General features: G+C 30.7%; 1 protein-coding gene across 1 annotated transcript; it reads right to left on the reverse strand.

Annotated features, from left to right (window-relative positions):
- Positions 1 to 985: 985 nt before the first annotated feature.
- On the reverse strand, positions 986 to 24,782 carry LOC130442618 (enhancer of polycomb homolog 1). The gene is made up of 10 exons (XM_056776898.1): positions 24,191 to 24,782; positions 22,632 to 22,770; positions 22,229 to 22,470; positions 21,102 to 21,271; positions 20,409 to 20,634; positions 20,122 to 20,331; positions 19,187 to 19,665; positions 16,545 to 17,104; positions 14,716 to 14,845; positions 986 to 2,244 (listed from the first exon to the last, which is right to left on the reverse strand). The coding sequence occupies exons 1-10, from the start codon at positions 24,341 to 24,343 to the stop codon at positions 2,103 to 2,105; spliced, it is 2,451 nt and encodes an 816-aa protein (XP_056632876.1). The 5' UTR covers positions 24,344 to 24,782; the 3' UTR covers positions 986 to 2,102.
- Positions 24,783 to 25,307: the final 525 nt, after the last annotated feature.

The raw sequence follows: 25,307 nt of genomic DNA on the forward strand, positions 1-25,307 counted from the left end.
CTAGTGCTGATGTGGAATCCAAATAATAGTACTGCTTTATGTACACGTTTTTTAAAATCCAACATAAAGTAGATGTAACCCTTCAAAGGATTAAACTGAGAATCATTACTTTCACACCACCACATTTTACCTATAGTTTTGGAACGATTACAGTACAATAAAGAGATATATTAGAGTTTAATATCGTGATATATATCTAATTTATTACAAGAGCGCTTATTGCATAGGGAAGTCTGAAAAAACCATTTATATTATCTCTCCTGTGAATTCGAGCTACAACATAATATATCGACCTGGAGGACGGGACACAAATAAAACACTACAACAAATACACAAACTTAGGAATAAGAATAATACAAGATGAAACACTGGACACAAATAAGGAGAGAAATATACAGGAGAGAAAAGGTAAATCTATCATGAATGATATATTATGGAACCAAATAATATCAAAAGCCAATAAACAACGAATATATAACACTATCCTTAAAAGTATTGTCACATATGGTAGCGAAGTGTGATAGATAAAACAATTAACAAAAAAAAATGTTAATGACGAACGAAATGGACTTCTGGAGAAGAATAGAGGACAAATACAGGAAGAAGAGGATAAGAAATGACATAATAAGGAATATAATGGGAGTCTTTAATGATCCTTACCCTGTAAAGTTACCTGTATGTGAGATATTTGAAGAAATAAGATCCTCAATTTACCCCATTGAATAATTATATCTCCCTTATTCAATTTAAACAATGTAATTGCAATACCCTTATTTTCAAACTTATATCAGCTCTAGATAGTAATGTACATTCACCTTGTATATTAATATGATTAAGTATTATATATATATATATATATATACATATATATATATATATATATATACATATATATATATATATATACACATATATATATACACATATATATATATATATATATATATATATATATATATATATATATAAATATACTATTCGTTGCTTGCTTTTTATTTATACCTATATCCCACCACAACTTGGGGAATTGAAAATTTAAATAAAAATATTGGAGTGAATAATTGGAAGACTATAAAAATTTGTATGAATTTTATAATTTCAATATATCAGAATATCTTTTAAACATGAATAGTGATTATCATTTGACTATAGATCTTACTAAATTGTTTTGTTTTTCAAAACCATACATTTTTACGTGTGGCTAAGATATCCTTTGAAAACATTTAATTTACTGCCTTTTACTTATATAGAATAATAATATTAATAACATTTAAAAAAAAATCTGTAACCGTTACTTAGAAATTCCAATATAGTACTTGATACACAGTTGGAGAAATTTCAGATCACTGCCATTAATATATTAACATTTTGGAAACAGCTCATGTTGAAATGAAGCTTCTCTATCAAGCAAAGCCATTGAAGTCAATTTGATTAGCTTAAAATATTAATATACTGTTCACACTTTCTACTATACATGATTTGTTTTAATTTACATATGTTTGGATATACCTATTTAAAATTTATGACAGATTAGGTGTTTTTATGATGAATTTCAAACAACCCTACAAGGTAATTGATGAATGTACTTTCTAAAAGATATTTGTTAAGAATGGACGGTGAAAATCGAAAATATATAATTTATGATAGTTAGTTAGTTAATTGGTATTGGTGACACAAAAAACTTACTAACATGGTCTCCTATATTTTCTATCCACTGTAATTTTAAATATTATCATACACATATTCAGTTAGGTACTTACGTTTTCAAATATAAAAATATTTCTTATTTTATGCCAAACATCCATATTTTTTATTTTTTTTGTACTTTTTTCTAAGATATTTTTTTTTTAATTTTTTGCCTATCCAGAAGCCGAAAAATTTCAAAGCAGAGAAAAATAAACAAACAAGTTCTTTTTCCACACTTCTTTGCATGTGATACATGAATTCTAGTTTCTATATTACATAAATCATAACTTAACACCGAAATCATGCAGGCATATTTATATATATGCTGAGTTTTTTTTGTGTAATGCAACACCCTGTAATTCAAAATTGATTCCTCATCCCGCAATCCCCAAGGAGAGCAGGCACCAAACCGATCATCACGTTACTTCCATTATGATGTTATTTTTCCGAACTATGTTTTTTGACTTATTATTACTGGACACAGGCCCCCCAGTGGCTTCTGCATCTATTTTACTTGTTTCTGAATCATTTGTCAATGGAATATCCAGTATGTTGGCACTGAAACAAGAAGTTTTTTTACATTTCAATCATCACTAACAAAGGAGTCAATAAACACATTGATTTAGAAAAAATACTTCAAAGTTATATTTGTTAAATATAATTTATTACAAAAATATAGCAGAAGGTGATTGCCTTCTGGTAAAAGCAATTGTTCATCATAGTTACATCACTCTTGAAAAGATTAATAAAATTGAATCTCAAATAGTTTTTTCAAATTTCACTCCATACGTGAAAGTAACAAACCCCATTTAATATATATTAACATTTTTTTAAATGAATTTTGCTAAGTCAAAATATGTAACATTTCCGTTTGCAGCATAATGTATTTTCTCAAAAAACAAAACGAAATGCTCCATGGCTTCCTCTTTTCCACCAAAGAGATCTACTAGCCATCTCCTATATATTCCACTGTGATACGGGTTTCTAATTTCTCATATGGAGAATCCTTGTGTACTGTTGTGATTCTGGAGATACTGATTTAACTTCTAATTGAATACATACCTAAGAGGGCCTTAAGATTGTTTATTAAAATAAAGCTGTGATTAGTTATTGTGTAATATTATTTATTCTATATGGTAGAGGTTTGGGGAAGCAAATATCGTATCCTCTTGGACAGTTAAGATAATACACCAACTACTTGTACATGTTTCACTATTAATGTGATCTTCTTCAGATTAGCCACAATCAGATTAGTTTATATAGAGCCTATATAGGTAATGTGAAAATTTATAATGGCTTCTTTTGAAATGTTACTTGATGATTTTGCACAACCTTTTCAAAAAGATGAGATGCTTAAATTCTTTGAAAAATATAGGAAATGTATCAGTGTACAAATTTGAAATAATATTTCACCTCTAACGAACTTATTGCTGTTAAACGTTTGGTTTCAATTGCGTCAATATTTATTTAGTATTACCCAAAATATGATTCCAATGCTCCATAAGAATCCACTTTCGTTATTCAAAACAGTGTTTCTTTTATTTGCACAGTTTTAATGTAAAGGTTAATTAATCAGTTTTGGTTTCAACTTTGATCATTCGAGCTTTATGACCCTTAAGAAGTTGTGTTCTTTCAGTGTCTTTATCAGTATCAGTATTTTTATTTATATTTTATAAGTTTGTTCAATTTTTCTTCACTCAAACTATTCATATAGAACAAAAAATTAATTAACATTTATCTGAACATTAAACTAAAACAAACTCGAATATTCTAGCTGCTTCCGAGGTCACAAATTGAAAGAAGAACACGAAATAACTAGATAATGTAACTTGACAGATCCACTAGATAACTTAAACGAAGAGTATGGCTATGTCAGAATAAACATTTTTTCTCCAACCATCAAAAAATGTTGACATTTTTGTACTATTTTCAGGTGCAAAAGCCATCAATTCCCTTACCGTACAAAAATTTGCTCGTTGCTTAGCAACACTTTTAATCCTAGAATTAAAAACGCTACTTTTAACCCAAGGACTAAAAGTAATTGCATTTGAGCTCTCTAATTGAAATTTGAAGAAAAAAACATTGTCACTTACAAACTTAGTAAAACAAACTAATTGGGCAACTATATATAGGTATTTATTTATTAGTTATAGTGATATTGAATGTACAATTGGAACAATTATTGCCAAAATTCAAAGCACCACTGAAATTATCACTAACAATCTTCGAACAATTCAAAAGATTTTCATTAATGTTAGAACAACTCAAAATATTCTCTGTAACTGTCGATGAAACATGCGAGGAAATATCGGAACAGGTACTTGTACCTTCTTTGTCAAGTTGCAATATTTTTCTGGCAGTTATCTCTTTGTTCATTGATACATGATTCTTCAATATATCCTTCTGCTACCGTACTCGATTTCCAACCTTCATGTCTTTTAAGACAAGTGAGGTCACCGCCACCATCAATAAGAAGTGTAGCAGATGTTCTTCTTAGCGAATGTCCAGTATACTCCTTCCAGTTTTCTAACTTCAAAAATTTTGCAATTTCTTGCGACACGGCACTAATTTTGTGAATACCAACAACCATTCTTTGACACTTCCCATTAACATACTTCAAAAATAAACGACGTTCCTGTATATTTGATGGTCGTAGTGCGACATATTTTCGAAATAAACACAAATAATTATCGCCTATAATGGTAAACAAACGAGGTTTCTTGTTTTTTGTCTGCAAAATTTTTACGACCAGGATCGAGTCCATATCCTCAATGTCATCAATTTTCAAATGAACTAGTTTGTCACAACGCATAGCCCCTCCAATTCCTAATACTAGATCAACCTTTATCATCAAATATAAATTATCAGATGCTATATCCAGGAACCGATCCCTTCCTCCTTTGTAAAAACCCTAGATTTTTTAGGTATATATCCATCACTTTGTCTTTTTTAACAATGCTCGTAATTTTGAATATTTACTAATATCCACACCATTTTTGATATCCAATGTGGATCGCAACATTGAATACTGTGACCAAAGAGTGGATGGCTTGACGGTCTTCGTTAAATTTGAGAAATACACCATAAGAACACTGTCCGCATAGTTTTGCACATATTTTTCTTTACACCAATCCATGAATCGCCGATATGCAAGCTCATAAACTTTGCGAGATTTGGGTGGCAAAAGATTTAGATATACTGCTTCGGCACTTTTCAATATATCCGCAGGTATATTTTCATCGGGTTCGGGATTCATTTTGAAAGCAGCGTAAAAACTACTACAAAAATTAAATGATTAGTACGTCTACTCGACAATCGATATTTACCAACAATACTAGATTTCCATGACTACCGACTTACTATCGCTGTTATAATTAACAGATGTTCAAATTTATTACCAAATTATTAACGATTTTTGAATAAAACTAACTTTATTTTAATTTCGACTTGGTTGGAGAAAAAATAGTATAAATCATACGGACTAAAAGTGCCTATTTTTACTCGCAATTTTGCATATACTATTTACAAACCTTTGTCGTTCAAATATGACAATTTTTGGCACAATTCACTCGGATTATTTTGATATTAACATTAACATTGACTTCAAATGGCGACCTAGACGTGAGGTATCTTCACTTTTACTCCACTATATTGAAGTTAACCAAAAATACATAAAGGTAATAAATATTCACAACACTTGTCACCCTTAGCTTTAATCCTGTCGTTGGGTAGTGAAAAACTCCCAAAATATGAGTATGGTAATAGGAATCCTTTGTAAAAGGTTTCTTTATAACGATTATTTTCATACTAAAAATAATCAAAAACCTATCTCATAAATTGGTCAAAATGTACTCCACGAACATTATGCAATGAAAAAATCGATTTGTAACATTCCTTACTCAATTTAATAGTAGTAGGTTGTAATGTATAAACGGTATTATCCAAATGAAATAGTTTAGAGAGGAAAGATTATGAGATCTTACAGGCCAATCAATAGATTCAATCCAATGTTCGCGAAAATTGTCGAGCATGTACACCTGATTATTAAAACTCTTTCCCAGGTGTGAAGAATCACGAACTTGATGAAAATTATTAAAAAGAGGCACGTCCCGCCCCTTTTAATGAAATCTGAGTGTTATTCATCCTCCACCTACTAGATTAAGGCTATGAGGGTGAAAAAAGGTGAATTTTGACTCACATTCAAGTTAAAAAGTGATAATATAAAAGAGTATAACTATCACGCATTTATTGTCTTCATTTGGATGCATGATAGACTGATTTGGAATAAAAGATAGTAATTACCATTGTTAGTTAGACATTGTTTAAAAAATTTGAAAACGTTTTGGTTGATGATCAAAAATTTCTACAAATGGTATATTGGAAACCAAACAACAGGATTCCTTAAATCTTTTGCTTAATTATCGCAATGTATTTTTTAAAGCCACGTTTTGTTGTTAGTTTTGTATCGTTTTGGTCAACTAATGCAGCTTGCATTGTCCATTACAAATACACTATTTGCAAGTTCAATGAGTCAGTTTTTCCATAAAAGTTTAAATCCAACTCTCTTTAAATATATCTACTTATTTCATGTTACATTAAATGTTAAGGGTCAGACAGTTAACCTATATTGTTAGTGTTCTGATGGCTAAATTGTCACGTGAGGTAATCCGTAGAATATTTTGATATGTCATGTTATTTTTTTTTATTTCTAGTATCCAAAATTTTAATCCTTAAGCTTTTTCATATCTCTTGGAATTTTCATCAATTGATGGCAATTCTTTCAATACTGCTGTCGATGCCATGTTCAATGATCTATAAATAAACATTGTAATAATTTTTTTGGCATATATCTTCTTGACATTTGTTATACATTATTACATAATAAATTCATTAAAAAGATATTTTAATCTGTCCTTATATCTCGGGGGATTTAAGGTCAGATTAAAGGATAAAACTTCTCTATTTATGGCCTTCATGGATTAATTTCTTTGACCAGATATCTACATACATGCAGTCGATGATTTTAAATTTATTTACAATATTGTCTCAACTAGAATCTATGATTTGAAATTTATTCAAAATTTTGTAATGTTTAGCTTTATATATTCGATAATATAAGCTTGGCACAGCAGCTCTTGCAACAAGCCTAGTGCAAATTGCAAAGTACATTTACATAATCATCAAACTTCATGGTTTTTGTTATTTCTGCTAAGATCATTTGCTAAGAATCAAATCCCAAGTAGAAGATATATCACTATTTATTAGTATTTGATTTTGAAAAGTGCAACTAAATGTTTAGGAATTATCAATTTTTCTATCATGTAGCAACTGTTAAATTAGTAACTTAGGTTTAAAAAAATTAATCAACTTTAATAAAACCGCTGCTTGAAAAGAAAATGAATTAAATTGCTGTTGCATTGTTGATGTTTGAAGTTATTTTATTTCTAATTCTAATGCGATAATCTTGATGTGTCAATGAAGGTCTGAGCATAAACCCCTCATAGACTACCCTAGTTTCATTCACGAAGAGGAAAAAATACATTCCAAACACCCTCAGAATGAACGGGGTCGAACTAGCCCTCAAGTTAGTTATTCCCAGGGTGACCTTCGATCAGAGACTGACACGGAGACAACATCTTCAAGCAGTAAGCCATAAGGCACGAAGTGCTTTATACATCTGCTTCAGAATGGTCGGAGGAACATGCAGCTTAAAATCTAAAATGATGAACTGGGTGTACAAATACATTATGCGACATATCATAAGCTATCCAGCTTTCATATGACGGACAAGAACAAAAACTAAAATTGGGGAAACAAGCCTAGATAAGTTGCAAAGGGCATTGCGATAACAGGTGCGACACGGTCATGTCCTACAGCAGCACTACAAGTCGTTCTAGACTTGCCCCCTTCAAAGACCTTTATAGAAAGTGAAGCAATAAAGTGGGCAAAAAAGATTAACAAAGAACATAACATGAAGCCTAGCGACCTGACGGGAATCTCAGCATTCTAAAGGAATATAAGATACCATGTCTTTCAAACTATGCTTTACCAAAAACTATAAAATCATAATAACAAATCGACAGCAATGGACAAATGCAGTGATTGCGTTCCCACGAGGCTCATTAGTATTCTACATTGAGGCTCGAGAACGGGAAATGGGCAAGTAGGAGCAAGAATATAATATGGCCCAGGAACGAAGCCCGTTATCCAAATAGGCTCAGAACCTTCCATTTTCCAGGCGCACTACGTAACTACCGCAATGCAAATATAAAAATCCTATTAGATAGCAGAGCCCTACAAGCACTTGACTCTTTAAAATGGAGTCATAGCTAGTATGGAACTACATAGAATCTTTGACCTCAATTGTAGCAAACAATAAAGTTACTCTTAGGTGGGTATCCAGCCACACCCGAGTACACGACAACGAACAAGTCAATCATCTGGCAAAAGGCGGAACAATTTCTTTCATAGGACCACAACCTTTTATAGGTTTCCCAAAAAACATCAAGTCACGGTCATAAAAAAGTGGGAAAACAATAAAAAATCAGAAACATGAAATAAGACCTCAATCTAAGAGATTTCTTTCCTATGCCTCCAATTGGTCTCAAAAGGCACTTAAATTGAATAAAGATGATCTAAGGAAAGTTACTGTTACGCTTACTAGACACTATCTGCGGATTACTATCTGAAGAACTTCGAAGAAACTCCACACAGCCCAGATAGGAAACCGCCGAGTGCAACGCAATTCATAAACAAAGATAGGATACGCTTTTTAAAGCCAAAAGAGGTAAGCCTCACTTTGCAAAGTCGTTGCTACCTGACTGGTGAACAGTCCGCGGTACACAATAGGTCAAAGTGCATAGCGAGGTAGATTCAAGATCTTACGCTCTATCTCATCTAATCTAGTGATAATCTGATTTCTTAAATAGATTAATAAAACAAACAAAAACAATACTCTACTTAAAAGTGCACAAAATGGCGTCAGAAGTTGATGACAACAAAATTGAGAGAAAAAGGGAAAATATAAAAATACTGTAAAATGTCAACACTCCAATTACAACCATTGTAAACAGACATCACAAAAGTTATAAAAAATTTGGTGCCCGTCTTTAGCAAATTATGTGTATTGACCAATAGACTATCAAGAATATAAACGCAAAAAAGCAGAACTAAAACACCAAAATGTAAAACAGCTATCCATATCATATGTACGAGGACTTTATCAAATTGTTTTAGTATATGATATTTGAAAAGTCGTAAAGGACACCTAAAATCAAAAATGACAATTAGGTCATCAATTATAATAATTGTAATGCTATATGTATGAGACGGACACCTCGATATTAAGAAGTCTTCATTTACAAAAATCCTTGAAGGATTCAAATTCAAAATAATTTATTTCCATAATAGTGATAAATCTATCAAGGATAGAAAATAACTACTTGAGTAAAATTTGTGATTCTATTTATGGATATAAATGTAACTAAAAATAATTTAAATAGATAATTACAGGCCGTTTCATAATCCCATCCTAATTGGCACTTTAACTAAGGGTTCCTTTAAATTAAATGGTCCTCTAACTTAGTCTTCAAAGTGATGTGGTGCCATAATCGATTTTTAAATGTCTCTTAAGTAAAGGTTCCTTTAAGGCGTTAAAAGAAGGTTAGCAAGTCTGGCTGTAGTTTAAAAGTTTTTGATAGGTACTATGGACAATATTCTGTATTTTTCCAATATATGTCTTTAGAAAAAGAAATAAAATGAAACATAGAACTATGTAAAAGAATGTTTGTTTTGTCATTAACATTTATTTTGGCTCGAACTTTGGTGTTGTGTTTTCTATTTGCCAATTTAATTCTCCAATTCAATTTTTCATTTCAATTATTCTATTCAACAATTATTTTCATTATTTTTAATCGTAAGTATTAAATGTTTCACATGATTGATGCACAATTATCATTTTCAATTGTAATGTTTTTTATTCAAATTTGGGAACGAAGAATAACTCATATTAATTGAGGAGGTGAAGAAATATAAGGCTATTATTGAAACTAAAGTGACAAACAAATTTTCTTGCAATGGAAAGGTTAAGCGGGATTTACATTTACGAGTACTCGGATCCGAGTTACCCTACTTGGAGACAAACTCTGAAATGTAAATGTTTACTTGTACAGTGTTCCCACTTGGATACGAGTTAGTATCAAGTAGAGCGCAAACCGAGTCCTGTCTCCAAGTAAACGTGGTTATTGAGAGTTAAAATGGCGGAAACTAAATTTTCGGCGGAACAGATGGAACAATTTATTGATATTTATCGATCTTTTGATTGTTTATGGGATGTGAAGTGTAAAGAATACCGTGACATTAACAAAAGAAATAACGCCTATGAAGCAATGGCGGATATTATGAACATTACCATAGAACAAGTGAAGAAAAAAATAAATAACATTCGTTCCACGTACCTTCAGGAAAAGAAAAAAGTCGATATATCAAAATCTACAGGTAAAAAAACCAGTTAAGCAATATTTTCTTTTCTTTAATACAATAATAATAAAAGCAAAGATAGAACTTGTTTGCATTTTTATTTACAGGATCTGGTACGGAGGATATTTACACACCAAATTTATCTTGGTTTGGTAGTATGACTTTTTTGGATGATGTCACTACGCACTCTGGTCAGATATTCTAATGACCTATAGCTCCAGTTGCAAGAAATCTTAATGTTATTGCAAGGCGTAATTCAGAACTTATAGCACTTCGTAAATATGTATTCTGTTTTTTTATATAGGGGAAAACCTAAAATTAAATAAATAATAATTGCTAGGTCATGTATACCCAATCATTCTCTTACCTTTATATGTAACATACAAAATGTTTCGTAGTCCACCATCCACATGAAATTCTTAAAATCTTTCCCGTCTTGGGTTAACAAATCTTTTAGCAGATTTTCTTCAATTCCAAGTCTGTGGCGCTCTGGTAAATGTTGTTTAACCCAAATAGTTCTATTTCGTTCAACTTTGTCATATTCTTTCCTCTTTTTAAACACCATAAACAATACTAAAGTTACAGCGGCACGTTTTTTTCTTGAAGGAGCCATTTTTAAACACAAAAAGATTTGAATTTACTCGGACGTAATGTAAACGATTGAACTCAACTCGCAAATATAACTCGGATCCGAGTACTCGTAAATGTAAATCCCGCTTTAGACTTGAAATGGATATTGATACCAGTGGTACATTGATCTAATTTACATTTATTTACTTTTAGAAAGAAGCATGAGAAAATTTTGAAAGTGGATTCAACGCGAAAGTGTTCAGAAACTCCAAGCTAAATATGAAAACAGATGCAAAGATGTAAGTTATTAGATGTTTTGCAGAGTACATCTACTGTAGAGTCGAGCAGCAAAAGCTACAATGAGAAAAAGGTCTTGATTCGGATAATGTGAGTGCTTTAGTGAATACAGTGGTATTTGATGATTCAGTGAATTTTTTATTACAGTGGCGTAAATAAAGAAGCCTGTTAACCAACAACTTAGATCAATAACTAATCTGCTGATAGAAGTAAAAAATAAATATGAAAAAATATATATATTATTGGAGAAGGAAACTGATATTATGGAAAGTAAAGAAACACGAAAGTAAGAGGATCACAAGAAAAAAATGATTCAGTGAAGTGTGATGAAAAGTATCTGTTTGAAGACGACAGGTCTAGGAAAATCAACGGTCTACAAACTTCTTAAAGAAAGGAAAACAAGTGGATGTTTAAGTGGTCCAAAGTCTCGGTCAGGAAGGCCAAAAGTTTACATCGATGAAGATTACAAATATGCAATCCGCAGGGAAGTCCACTCATTTTACTTTAAAAAGAAAATTCCTACCATTGATAAAATTTTGGCGTCCTTTTTGGAAGACGGATGGTCACCAATCAGCAGAAATAAGCTTTGGCAGGTTCTACATGAACTAAATTTTTGTTGGGAAAAACAACGTAAAAATTCATATTTAAAAGATTCCAAAGAAATCGTGTGTTGGAGAAGGTCTTATTTACGGACGATTAATAAATTCCTGGAGGAAGGAAAAACTATTTTTTATTTTGACGAGACTTGGGTTAACGAGGGGCACACTATAGGAAAAATATGGCAAGATAAGACGGTTAACAATTTTAGACAAGCTTTCTTGGAGGGACTATCAACAGGACAGAGCTCCATCAGGGAAAGGCAGAAGATTAATAGTAACACATATTGGCAGTGACAGTGGTTTTGTTGATGGTGGCCTACTGTTATTTGAATAAAAAAAACCGGTGACTATCACGAGGATATGAAAACAGATGTGTTCGAGGAATACTTTATACAAATGCTAGATCTTATTCCAGTCGGATCTGTAATTGTTCTTGACAACGCCATTTACCACTCGAAACAAGTTGAAAGTCTACCTATGACGTCATGGAGAAAACAAGACATTATTAACTGGTTAATACAAAAAAATATTACATTTAACAATGACTTGGTGAAAAACGAACTCTTGTCAATTGTCAAAAGAAATAAAAATACCCACAAGAAATATAATATTGATGATGTGGCAAGAAATCGCCAAATTACTATTATTCGTCTTCCTCCCTATCACTGTGAACTCAATCCGATCTAACTGATATGGGCCCAAGTTAAAGGCAAAGTAGCTCGGAAAAACACAACAACACAATTAAAGGACGTTAGAATATTACTAAACAAAGCTTTAAAAAACATTACTGCTGATGACTGGCAAAAATGCATTCAGCATGTTATCAAAGAGGAAGAAAAAATGTGGGAATTAGACAACATTATTGATCAAACTGTAGAGCCTCTCATGATTCATTTAAACAATTCATCTACTAGTTCTTCGGAATAAAATACATATATTACAAATATGTACATACTTTAAATTTGTTACAGGAAATATTTGTAGACTGTTGTACATAATATAGTAATGTGTAGTATATAAGTATGTATATAGTGTATATATTATAGTAATGTGTAGTTTAGTATATTTTGTATTTTTATTTTTCATACTTACAAGTATTTACTCGTATTTGTAAATAATTAAATAAAAATAACTGTATATATTAAAAAGCAATAATAATATTTTATTAATTACGAAAAACCCATTGCAACGGCTATGATGGTAAGGGTCTTCTTACTTTTGGAGAGATTCAGAGGTTGATGTGAAAATATTAAAATAGAGAGGGAAATAAAGATATCCTTCAATTTTGGAAAGAAAAAGATGGCCATTAGGATTATCTTGGTAACCTCTTACATATATCTCTGTCCAGTTACTTGTTTATCATTGGCATATTTAAATATTCCAAATTTTGGACGTAAAGTACCGTACTAAAAATTTCGGGGTTTTGCATTTATGATGAGCATTTATCACTCTACGCTTTTTCCAAATAGAGTTTAATATTTATTATTGAATGTATGTTTAATCATAGGAAAAGAGAATTTCTAGAAATGGTTTACAAACAATGAACAAAAAAGCTATCAATGATAAAAAAGATTATGGATTAGGTAAGGGTGTTCTTGTGAAATTTTTATTTTTTATTTTATTTTTGGAAGTATGTCTTTACAATGACAAGGATCAGAAAGAGTTAATTACAATAATATAATATTCTGGGTCTGTATACAAAATCTTTCTAAAAAATCCATGTCGTATGTTTCCAAATAATTTTTTTGATGTCGATATATTTTTCGTCTTCGGGGTAATATTTTCCTCTTTAGATGAGCTTCAGCTCGAAATTAATGTAGCAAGATATCTAGCCGCTGTGCCGTAAACCTTTTATTTTATAAAACTCGGCCAGCTTAGAATTCACACATAAACATAACCTTAATTAAATGAGAACTTCAAATTTGAAGCTTCCTTTAAATGTATTATGAAACCAGCCATTACTCATTTTTTGTATATTAAAAGGTGAATTTTGATAATTAAAAATAAAAAATAAAAACATATTGTACTTCTATATCCATATGGTAGATGATCTATTAATTAGTTGAAAATTATTATTGTATAGTAGCCAAACTAATTCCTGGTGGTTGCCTTATTTTCATTAAAAGAAATGATATGACTATTATTTTTATTATTATATTGTGAATAATGGTATACATATATATATATATATATATATATATATATATATATATATATACGTGAAGAAGGGAAATTTAAAATAGGCAGTCATTATATCCATATGTTACAGTAAAGAGGATAAATCAGTGGATCCGTGGTTATATAAAATTACCGATGATTATGCATAATCAGCACTGAATTTGGTAAATATGATAAACTATTTCATATTTATGAAATTTACCAGTTAGTTTATAAAATCCCCAACTCATGTAACGAAATTAGAATTACTTCTGAAATCACGTGGTTGTCATGTGCCAAGCAATTGCGCAAACTGAAGGAATTTTCGTTAAGTTGGAGACTTTTATCAAGTTCCCCTTTATGAGTTGAGAATTTTATAAACTAACCGGTAAATTTGATTAATATGAAATAATTTTTCATATTTACCAAATTTAGTGGTGATTATACATAATCACCAGTAAATTTATATAATCATCGAATTGATTACTTTCGCCGTAACACATACACTGATATCAGTATACACAATTTTGTGTGTAAGTCTAAATAAGCTTAAGAATGCTGCACAGAAAGCATTTTCCTTGCACTATCAATGGCATGACTACATTTGTTTGTAAGTAATGGTACAAAAGTTATCAAATATTGGAAAATTGGGATTATTTGTAACTGAAATGAATTTCTTTATAGAAACATTTCTACTAGAAGAATGAATATTGATAATTGATAATTCTTTTAGTATTAATGTAACAAAAAAAAAACAAATTAATCTTCAAACATAAGCGTAATAAAATAATATGTTTTAGTTTCAGTTAAAAATATTCACAATTTTCTCATATTTGATAATTTTTGTTGTACCAAAAATATATTTCTCATTTTATGATGAAAATGATAGACTATTGAAATGATTATGAACATATGAAATTTGACTTACCTATGACTATTAAGCGTAAGAGTATGCGCAGAAGTATGAAGACTTAGGGTGCCTGAAGATGCATTTGGATATCCCACACCTCCAGAGTAAGCGTATTGAAGTTTATTGTTTTTTGTTCTAGGAGGAGGTACTACAAAAATGAACTGCTCATTAGTCTTTAATTAACATAATTTTTAACTAAATAAATAAAGTAACAAGAAAAAGCAGCAACTTATTTAAAAAGTTTATATTTTCAGACAAAAGTCAAAGACTTCGTACATTGTATAATTTTTTAAAATAACAAAAAAACTATGTTATTATAAGCAACAGGTACAATTTATCATTTTAAATTTGTTACCACCAACAAGAATTTGAGGTAAAGAATACAAATGCTTCTGTGGTACAGTACCAAGTTCACAAAATTAACAGCCTAAAATAACTATTCTCAGGCCAAACAAACTAGCAGCGAGAAATAAGCAAAATCAAAAAAGTTATTATGCTGGAGAATTTATTGCTAATTAATTGCCAGGTATGTAAGTCTATTGTAAGGATTTTACCAATTCCATAATATTACATTTATTTATACAGGATAGTTTTTTACTGATTAGTTGATAAACAATTAATGTTTCTTTTACTAGCTGTTTACCAGTAAGATATGACATTAATGTTAACTTTATATTAAGATAGAAAAAATAACCTAACTAAAAAATAGTCGATTCCTCAGTATCAATTCTTACTAGCAACTAGCAAAGATTTTAAAAATACCTTTGAAATAATTTGTAATTTTTTGCTAATTGATTTTGCCATTACGATTATTTACAGCAACAAAATAGAAACAAGAAAGCAGGCATTTCGGTTAAAAAATATTTCAATATTTACTCTATAGGAAACTATAGCAAAACTTACAGGCATTCTTAAAACCCGTGATAGCAGCTAACAAAGTTTAATTCTGGAGAATCGACTTTAGCAACAAAATTTAATGTTTGGCAATTAATTAGCAACAAATTATACCTAATAGAGAAAATTGATTTTATGGAATTTTCATAATGTATGCTATAATAATGTAAAGTTAGTAATAACATAATTTCTAAGGAATCATATGGAGCAACAAAACTCAATCTTTGGCAACTGATTAGCAACAAATTCCAGCAGGGTTCATTCAATTTTGCCGATTTCTCAATGCTAGCTTCTTAGACCTACTATTCTGTATCTAGACAATGTAACATTGGATATTTCAACTGGTTATACAACCAGATCATTAAACGGTGTTCTCACACCACTCAATTTTTTTTAGGGGTTTCTAAAAAAATATGAATATACCTTGAACAATAAATTATTTGAGAGATGGATATTTGAAAAACCACATTATTACTTGGTATATATTTCAAAGGATTCAAGTAATTATCAGCATTTAGTTTCAAGACTTTCTTGCAAAATTTTCTAAGCCAGAAAAATTATAATGATAGAAGTTCCTCTTTGTATTTTTGGGTTTATTATACATAAACTAGAGAAATTAAAAATGGAAATAAATGTAAGATCAACATTTTTGTTACAGTTTTGAACTTATTTCTTTCTATTATGTCTTTTAATATATTTAGCACTTTCTAATCTAAACAAAGTGGTGCTTAAACAATGTTGCATAAATTGAAATTTACTTATCTGAGTTTTTTAACCTAAAAATAATTTTGAAAGCTTCACATTAGTCTAAACTGAATAGTAGATGGAAGTTTTTTTTCTGGGACTATAAGAATACTGCTTTACTTTGAAATTTGTTAATAAAATTTGAAAAACCGATATTAAATTTAATACTTAAATACAGGAATATTAATTGGAACGTAATTTATTCTTACCATCAAAATAAAGCTGACTCAATAATCCATTGGTGTTTCCAAGTGGAGAAGAATCTGGGCTGCTCCTGATCGTTGGTTTGAATTCTTCCCCACTTGAAGAAGAAGATAGTAAATTTGTATTGTTCACTTTGCGACTAGCATTTGAATGAATTTTTTTTTGACTTCGCGTCACAGTAGTGTTCATCATAACATTACTGTCATTCATACCAAGATCATTCACTTTAAAGTTCGAGCAACCAATAGTTCTAAAGTCACTATCGCTATTAGAAGAATCACTTGACAAGTTGTCAACTTCATTACTATCACTAACACTAGGTATAAGCGTATTAAGAGTGGACACAGCAGGTGAAATCTGCCTTGTATCCAAGTCCATGTGGTCAAGTGTGAAAGGATCAGAGATAAACGTAGAAGTATCTAGAAGTGTAGAGCTCGGTGCATCCAACGTTTGTATCTCCATAGAAAACGTATTGGCACTGGGATCGAAGAATGATTCCTCAGTATGAAGCATATCACAGGGAACTTCATAGTCAGGTGGTGGAGTTTTAGGTCGAAAATGTAACCTACAAATAAAACCAAATTTAAATTTCCAATCAACTTGATGTACTTATATTGTAACACACCACTATTTATTCCAAAAATTAATACAGAAAGCAGAATTTTTAATTTTCTACTCAAAATTTTATTGTTTTGTTCAAATCATCTGACCACTTCGGTCAGCTTTTCTCCACTTCTGTCCTGTGCTGCTTTTATAGCCAAATTGAAGCCCTAATATCCCTTCGTAAGTTCTTCAGAACAATTTTAAATTATTTGATAACTATATAATCATATTCTCGCCCCAATGCCAAAACCACAAATGTGCAAATTAGTTATTTTCGCATATGTTGATATTCTGATTGCATTTTGATTAGAGTATCCAATGCCAAATCCACGTATTATGTAAGGGGCTATTAATAAGCATGTATCAACTGGTTCAATACGCGTATGTGAGAATTTGATCAACATTACCTTGTCAAAAAAATCAATGTATGTAAAATGTGAGGAAAAAAGTATGGACATGTATCTTTGAAGAAATAGACTTATAACGAATGAGGTTAGTTTGAGATTTTTTAAACTGAAAAAATTGCCTGATAAAAATTGCTGCTAACTGAAATGAAGGAAATAGCTCAGCAGGAGCCCAGAGCTTTGGCAAAGGAGCATCAGGTCAAATTTTGTACCTTCTCAAACTAGTTCACAATTTAGGTAATCAAAATTCAAGTTGCTATTTATAGAATAAAGCAAAGGGGAAATAAAGATCCAATATAACTGCTGTTAGTATGATGCCAGATGATTTTACAAACAATATATCACATTTTTTTAAATGGGCCACACAGACATGGAATGCAATTTCATATACTCTAAAATAGAAAAGAAATCAAAACAACTTCCAGTGTACAGACCTGCAGAGTGGGCACAACAAATACCAAGCCCTCTTAGGCATCCATTTGTTGCAGAAACTATGCTCTTTGATATATATTTTAATCATTTTCAGAACAATCATTTCAGATATTATTATCAGGATGAGTGGTTGTTGGCTATATTATGAAACAATTTAAAGTTACACAACACTATCTTAGCAAGCATTAAAAATTGAATGTATTGACCCAACACAAAAATAAGAAATATCAATTTCGATTTTTAATTGATTACAAAACTTTCAAATGCTTCTTTCTCTTAATTTTAAATTTGCACATTTGTGGGTTTGGCATTGGGGCGACAATATAGACAAAAACTTACAGAAAGGGAAGAAGAATAACCTAACTATCATCACGCTGCTTCCTTCTGGAATAATTGCACACCATAGACAGAACTTTAACCACTTGTTGAACTCATCTATTTCCATCTTAAGCCTGTTGCACTCACTTACTCAATTGACCCCAAATACCAAGATCACAGTAACCTCATCCCTCTACAAAATAGGATCTTCACATGTATACTTTGAAGACTTCTCTCGCTGCATCTTCATCAGGCTTGTTTTAACAAAACCAATGTATATTTTACTTATCATGTCATTGTGATAGCTAATCTTTCTGTTGCTCTTCCTTGAAAAGTCACTGCTATTATTGTTTATACATCTTAAATAAACTTCACTGTGCACAGTTTAAATTCCAAGTTCAATTATATAAGCAACACCAAGCATGTACAGTGACATCTCACACTTTGAATCCAGCTATTATCAATCAGGCCACCATTCCTTTGTCTTCTTACTTTCAACTTTCTCTTCCCACTTTAATCAAATCTCTACCACTAAAAACGCCCTTGATTTTTACTGGTTCTCTTTACTCCTTCTCAACCTCAAGAAAATTGTAACCCACAAGAATTTCAAATATTTATTTCAGAAATCAAGCTTTACAACTATTTACTTAAAATTGTGATATTTTTCTAAAATCATCTGACAACTTCTCTCCACTTCTGTCATATGTTGCTTTCATAGTCCATTCAAGGCCTTGGAATATTCTCATTCTTGAGGACAATTTCAAAATATTCACTAGCTCCATAGTCATATAGGCAATAGCTGAATTACAAGAATAACCTATTTAACCCCCTTACAATGTACATTTTTTAATACTATAAAGTGTTATATCAATAACAAAAATATTACTTACCAATCCCTCCTGAGCGATCTGAGAAAATCAACCATTTCATCCTTTTCTTTTTTTGTATATACATGTTCCATTGACATTACATCCTCTTCTTGCACATCTTCCGGCTCCTTTTTAATTCCCACCTTAATACTATCACTAATCACACTATTATCACTTATCCTGTTATTATTGTTATTAACACTAACTTCACTTTTAATATCAGTTTGTTGACAAAATGCTGGCTCTTCCTCAATGGTTGAACTAGCACCTACTTCTCTCTCGGGTTCTGTTATAGAGAAATCCAATGTCCTCCAAAAATCATCATAATTTGTTGAAATACGATCAAGGATAATTCTACCACCTCTTCCAACTCTTCTTCTAGCAAAACCTATACAACGACGAGGGTTAGAAAGGGATGTTAATGTAAATCGGAACCGTTTATCTGCCAAACCATTTTCTTCTTTTGAACACCACTGCCAATTGCCTTCATTAGGTAGAGGCTAAAACAACAAAATATTGTTATAATAATTTAAATAAATTAATTCCCAAAGCGAAGATTTAAAAAATTTCAGAAATTTAATAGTAAAAGCTTTACTATATTTCATTTATTCTCCCATAGTGATTTTTTTACAATTAATCTAAATGAGTGTTTCATTTATCAAGAAATTCATGACTCCTTAAAGACACACAAAATGTGTGGAATGAAAAGCTTTATTTCAATTTGATATTATTTTTAAAAGTAGTTTTATTTTAAAATTCTATTTTGTTGATTTCAATATATTTTAAAAGTTAAACAGATAGATTGAATAGAAAAATGAAATTTATACATCGTATTTATTTCAAGTAGGTAAATTAAAATGTAAACAAAACAATAACTTTATTTTTTTATTTTAGAAGTTTGTATAAACAAAAAATCAACTATACTGTGACAATTAATAAATAGAAATATAACTTACTGTATGGTATGAACATAACTTATTTCTTCTAAAAGCAAACTGACTTTCGTCTTCTGTTTCTTCTGGCTCTGGAGATAACTGGGACATGCCCACATCTTCATCTGAAGATAAACCTCCAAGAGAATCAACACCAAAGCCACTAGACCGACTACCACTTAATGATTTGTGTTTACGTTTCTTGTACTGTCTTTTTTCTCTTCTTGGTAAGACCTAACAACATACAAATCATATAAACTAGATCTTTTCTCCTCTCAATAAGAGATGTTGAAAATGATTACTTCACTTACCTCATCTTTCAAGATCGACTTGTTAGACCAAGCTTGATTTGGATAAGGATTATGAAATATTGGCGTAAATGCAGGCCTGGTCGATTTGATGGCCGATGCTTCTGCCATAACTGTTCCATTGAAGTCCTTAGCTTGAAAACGTTTTTCAAAAACTTCCACTGTTAGATGTACGTGTTCTCGTTTGATTTTTTCTCGCCTTTTTACAAGTTCCAAGAGTGTCACAGCCCTAAAAGAACAAACAACAGTAATGGTGAAATTTAAGAATTTCAAACAAATGAAATATAAATTTATTTTTAATAGTATATAGAAAACACGCAAAAGAAAAAATCGACAATTTTTTCACCTAAATTTTCAAACCCATCTTGTACTGACAAAGAAAACTGATACCTGAAATTGGTCTAGCAAAGCAAACTCAATTTCTTTTCAGTTATGTTTATGAAGTAACTGCCTCGTTTTGATCAATATTATACAAAATAAAATACTGATAAAAGGATATTTGGATATTATTTGAAATAGTCATAATAATAAATTCATAAAAATAGGGGTCCTAGCTATTGTACAAATTTACCCCATAGTATGATCTCTGTAATCAGTACTAAAAGAATAACAAACTTGACTGATACAGCCTTTCACTTATTAAAAAAATGAGATTTGCACAAATAAACTCATAAGTTCGGCTGTCTGCGATTTTACCTGTACAAATCCCTTCTTAATTTTAACATCTTCTCGTAGGAAGCTTCGTCGTTTTTGCGGTTTTTCCGTGTCTGCATCTTCTCTGTTCGTCGCCGAAATGCTAAGTATGGGTTGTTAGCTGCAGTGCCAGATCTATGTTCTGTCTTGACAGTCAAGATTAGAGGATGTTGCTAAAAATTTATGTATGTCAGAAAATCAAAGTTCAAAACTCAACACAATATCCTGAAAAACTAGATACTAGGTGTGATAAAAAATAAGGCGATTGAATTTTAATTGGGGGCAATTACATTGTATCTTATTCAACTAGTATGAATCATACCTTTATGTATGAAGATAAGCAGTGACAAAAATGTGCTTGGGATAATTTTTGGCACCATTCCTGACATTGAGGATACAATAGAGCAGATAAAAGCCATTCCGAAAAAAGCTACAGAAGTGCTTCCATTCATGTACTTTCATGGAGATTAATTTAGATTTCATGTTACATTTTTCCTTGTTTTTAATGATATAATTCACCGCATTTTTTTAGTCCCACCTTATATATGTCAAGTTAAATATATGTTTTAAATATACTTAAAAATATTGGATTTATAAAAATATCCTTCATTTTACTAAAAAAACATTTTTTTACGACATTAAGTATGTCAAACTAGATATCAACAATCAAAATGTACTTTATCCTATCTCCTAATGTTTGAGATCATATGGATTTCTAAAATAATATGTTATACAATTATACAACACAATTTTTTAGTGTTTGTGGTATCAAGCTATTAACCACCATCACCGATGGGGATGACTAACTTCCAGAACTCTGTTGTTAATGAGCATTTTTTTAAATCTCTTGCACACAAGCCTGATTAATCAAATCAGTCCTGAATGGTCTTCTACAAAACTTTTGTACTTTTTGTTTGAATGTTTGAATAAATGCTCATCATTTTTCATAGATACTTTGAAATTAAATAATTTTACAATTTGTAGTTAATAGTATCAGTTCCTTTAACAAGCAAATGCCATTTAGCATGATAAATGTAACCAACCAAGGCAAAAAAGCTGTACAAATACAAAAACTGGAGAAAATAGTTGACTGCTATGATATAATAGTTTTACATATAGTAAATACTCACTGTTTTCAAACGCTTATTTAACCAATAATCAAATACTGCTATGATGAGATCATCGTCTTCTTTCAGCAGTGCCTTTGCCTCATTTAATGTAACAACAGTTTGGCCACTACTCTTCTCCAACCTATCCATCATTTCCTCAAATTTTAATGGAGACAAATCAAGTTTTTGTGTTTGAGAGTGCAGCCACCGCTCATCATCAGAGTCCATATCATAATCGGGAATATCCTGTTCCATTGTGAATGCTATGAAAAATAAAAAAAGAACATGATAAAAATTGTATCAATTAAATCAAAATGTAATCAGATTATCCATCTAATTTTGAAGTAATACATAAGTAGCAACTTAATAAAGAGAGAAACCGAGAAACAAAATGATTTATGTTCATAAAATTACTAATACTTACGCTGCATGTGGATAAGCTGCCGAGGTTGCTTGTAATTTGCAGGATAAACTTTCTCATAAAACTCTTTGTCAGGCATTTCAGATACTTCAGGGGTCGGAATAATGAGCCCAGCAACAATTGCTCGTTGAAGGTGATGCTCCTATTCAAAAAATATTTTTCCAAATATTAAATAAAAAGATTGCTTGATCATGATTACATTCATTGCAAATTTATTATTTTATCATTTCTGTTCAGAATAAAAAATAAAATAACAAATTTTAAGCTCTATAATATTTGCACCACCTCCACTCCACTTAAAACACAAAAATACTTTTTAAAAATTCTTTCAGGAATTGTAGAAAAGATTATCAATACATATTATATATCTGAGAACAGTAAAGTTTCAGTTTCTGGGACTTATGGCTGTAGTATATCTTTTGAGAATCCAGAATTTAAAATTTGTTATTTGAACTTTAATAGTCATTCCTAATGTAAATATAACTAGAGTATCTATTGTCAATATATGAGACCTTGTATTCAAATATTCACAAGGGGATTTGAAATATTAAATTCTACAACCATGCAATAATTTAAGGTGTCAATGAGAATATATTCTGACCATGTAACAACATTGTAATAAGTTTGAAATTTGTCAAAGGTGTTCAAAAACATTATGAATTCAACTTTAATTTAAATATTATTGTTATTATCAGTAAATGAGTATTATTATATTAGCCGCCTCTCTATATATACACTAAAGGACCTCAGACAAATGTACTGATATGTTGATAATTGATCTAATAAAAATTAATAACGCAATTCACTTTTTAGTTGTGTCTTCAGAAAAAGTGGGAAATTTTTTTTGTATTTTCATGTTATGCTTGATTAAACCCCATGAAGTTGATTTCTGTTTACATTGAGGTATCGCAGAGGAATGGTAAGATACATATATCTTAGCTGATACAAATCTCTTCAATGCAATTTAAATACATTTTTTAGTAAGCTGATTAAGAAAAAATTCTTATGGTATTAACAAATAGATATAGCAGCTTAAATCAAAATGCTACTGTAAAAAATCGTGATAAGTTTTATTGTTTGCCTAATTTTTATTTTTAAAACTTGATATGTAAAGAAACTTACAATAAATATGACAAAAAAAGGTCTACTAAACATTGTAACTATTTTGGCTGAATTTCTTGAGTACTATAATGATTTAATAGTAATGTTTAATATTTTTGATGATAGTTGTCAAGTTACAATACTGACACAATAAAATGTAAAATTTATTGTATTGTAAAGACTTGAAATATATTTCAAGAGTCTATTATGTTTATCACTAGTGTGTATGTACAAAAAATTGAATACGTTTAGAGGTTATGTCATCTTTGGAAGTACGTGTAAACATTTTTAATTTTGCTAATTACACATGAAAAGTAATTTTTATGTGAAAATTATAATCTCGGTTAATACAAAATAAAAATAATAATTCGCCGGTTGCGCATGGGAGGCGAGCGCGAATACCATCAACATGGCCGCCAACTATGTTAACAAATGCCTGAAGTCGATCTAATAAAACTTACACATTCCTCCTCTTTTTGCATTCCTGAAGGCATTTGAGGAACTGCCCGGTTAATCGCTGAAAAATCAGGAAGATCCGGGAGTTCCTCAGCCATGTATATAGGCATGGGTTTGCTAGCATCCAGGGCCCTCGCCCTAAATGAAAGCTTCGACATATTTGTTGACAGCACCAAACACTCGACAAGGCCAACATAAAACTTCCTAAAAACTAGCTCCCTTTCCCTCGAGCCGATCGAGGAGGGCACTAAACAATACTTTCTTTCCTCTAGTATGTTCCCATTGTTTTTATTTACACGCACTCAGTCACAAATACGATAAAACAACTTTGAAACTTTCCATGTTGAGCGTGTTGAGCATAAAGCCATCATGGCGGATATGCCATGGAGCCATGAAAATACTAGGAACACGCAGTGCGCGGGAACCTTTTACGCACGTTCACATGTTTAGGGAGAAAGCTCCATTCATCTCCATACACAACTGCTAAAACTATTTTTTAAATTCAATTTTTTTTTAATTATTAAGCATGAACATTAAACTAACACTATTTCAACATTTTACTATTCATTTTATAGCAAAGTTGACATTTATTGAATGAAAGATTTGAAAATAGAGATGGGAATATTTTATTTAGCTAGTTTCTTTAGGTTCATTATAAAATTTTAATGCGATTTATTTTATTGTTATATATGTGCACGATATACGTTAATTGATGTTATAATCGGACGCAAGTGCAAAAACTTGAGAAAACTTCTAAATCTGGATAGTAAGAAAATCAAAATATATAAGTATTTATTGTAAAATATTCATGCAGCTTTACTACTTTGCAAGCGATGTTGTCGATTCATTTTGTCAGTCATATTCAAATTTGATTTAAAATTTTATCAATTTTAATAACTGGTTAGAAATAGAATAAAATATGTTGTATGTCAGTATCGTATTTATCCATTTATTTGATTAGTGTACAAAGTCACTGCTTATGACAAATCTGATTTTGAAACTTTGATCTATACCCAGCTACTAATATGAATCGATACATTATAACCAAGAGCTTATGAAAATTCTATTCATAATATTTTGCGATTAGGGACATTTCATATGAATATTTATTTAATAATTGCG

Source organism: Diorhabda sublineata, chromosome 4 (assembly GCF_026230105.1).
Source record: "Diorhabda sublineata isolate icDioSubl1.1 chromosome 4, icDioSubl1.1, whole genome shotgun sequence".
NCBI lineage: Eukaryota > Metazoa > Arthropoda > Insecta > Coleoptera > Chrysomelidae > Diorhabda > Diorhabda sublineata.

Coding starts and splice junctions, on each gene's coding strand:
- LOC130442618 (XM_056776898.1), bottom strand. CDS start 24,343: ATGTCGAAGCTTTCATTTAGGGCGAGGGCCCTGGATGCTAGCAAACCC. Junction 22,771..24,190: donor TGCAAAAAGAGGAGGAATGT/GTAAGTTTTATT, acceptor TTTTTTGAATAG/GAGCATCACCTTCAACGAGC. Junction 14,846..16,544: donor GAGTCAGCTTTATTTTGATG/GTAAGAATAAAT, acceptor TCATTTTTGTAG/TACCTCCTCCTAGAACAAAA.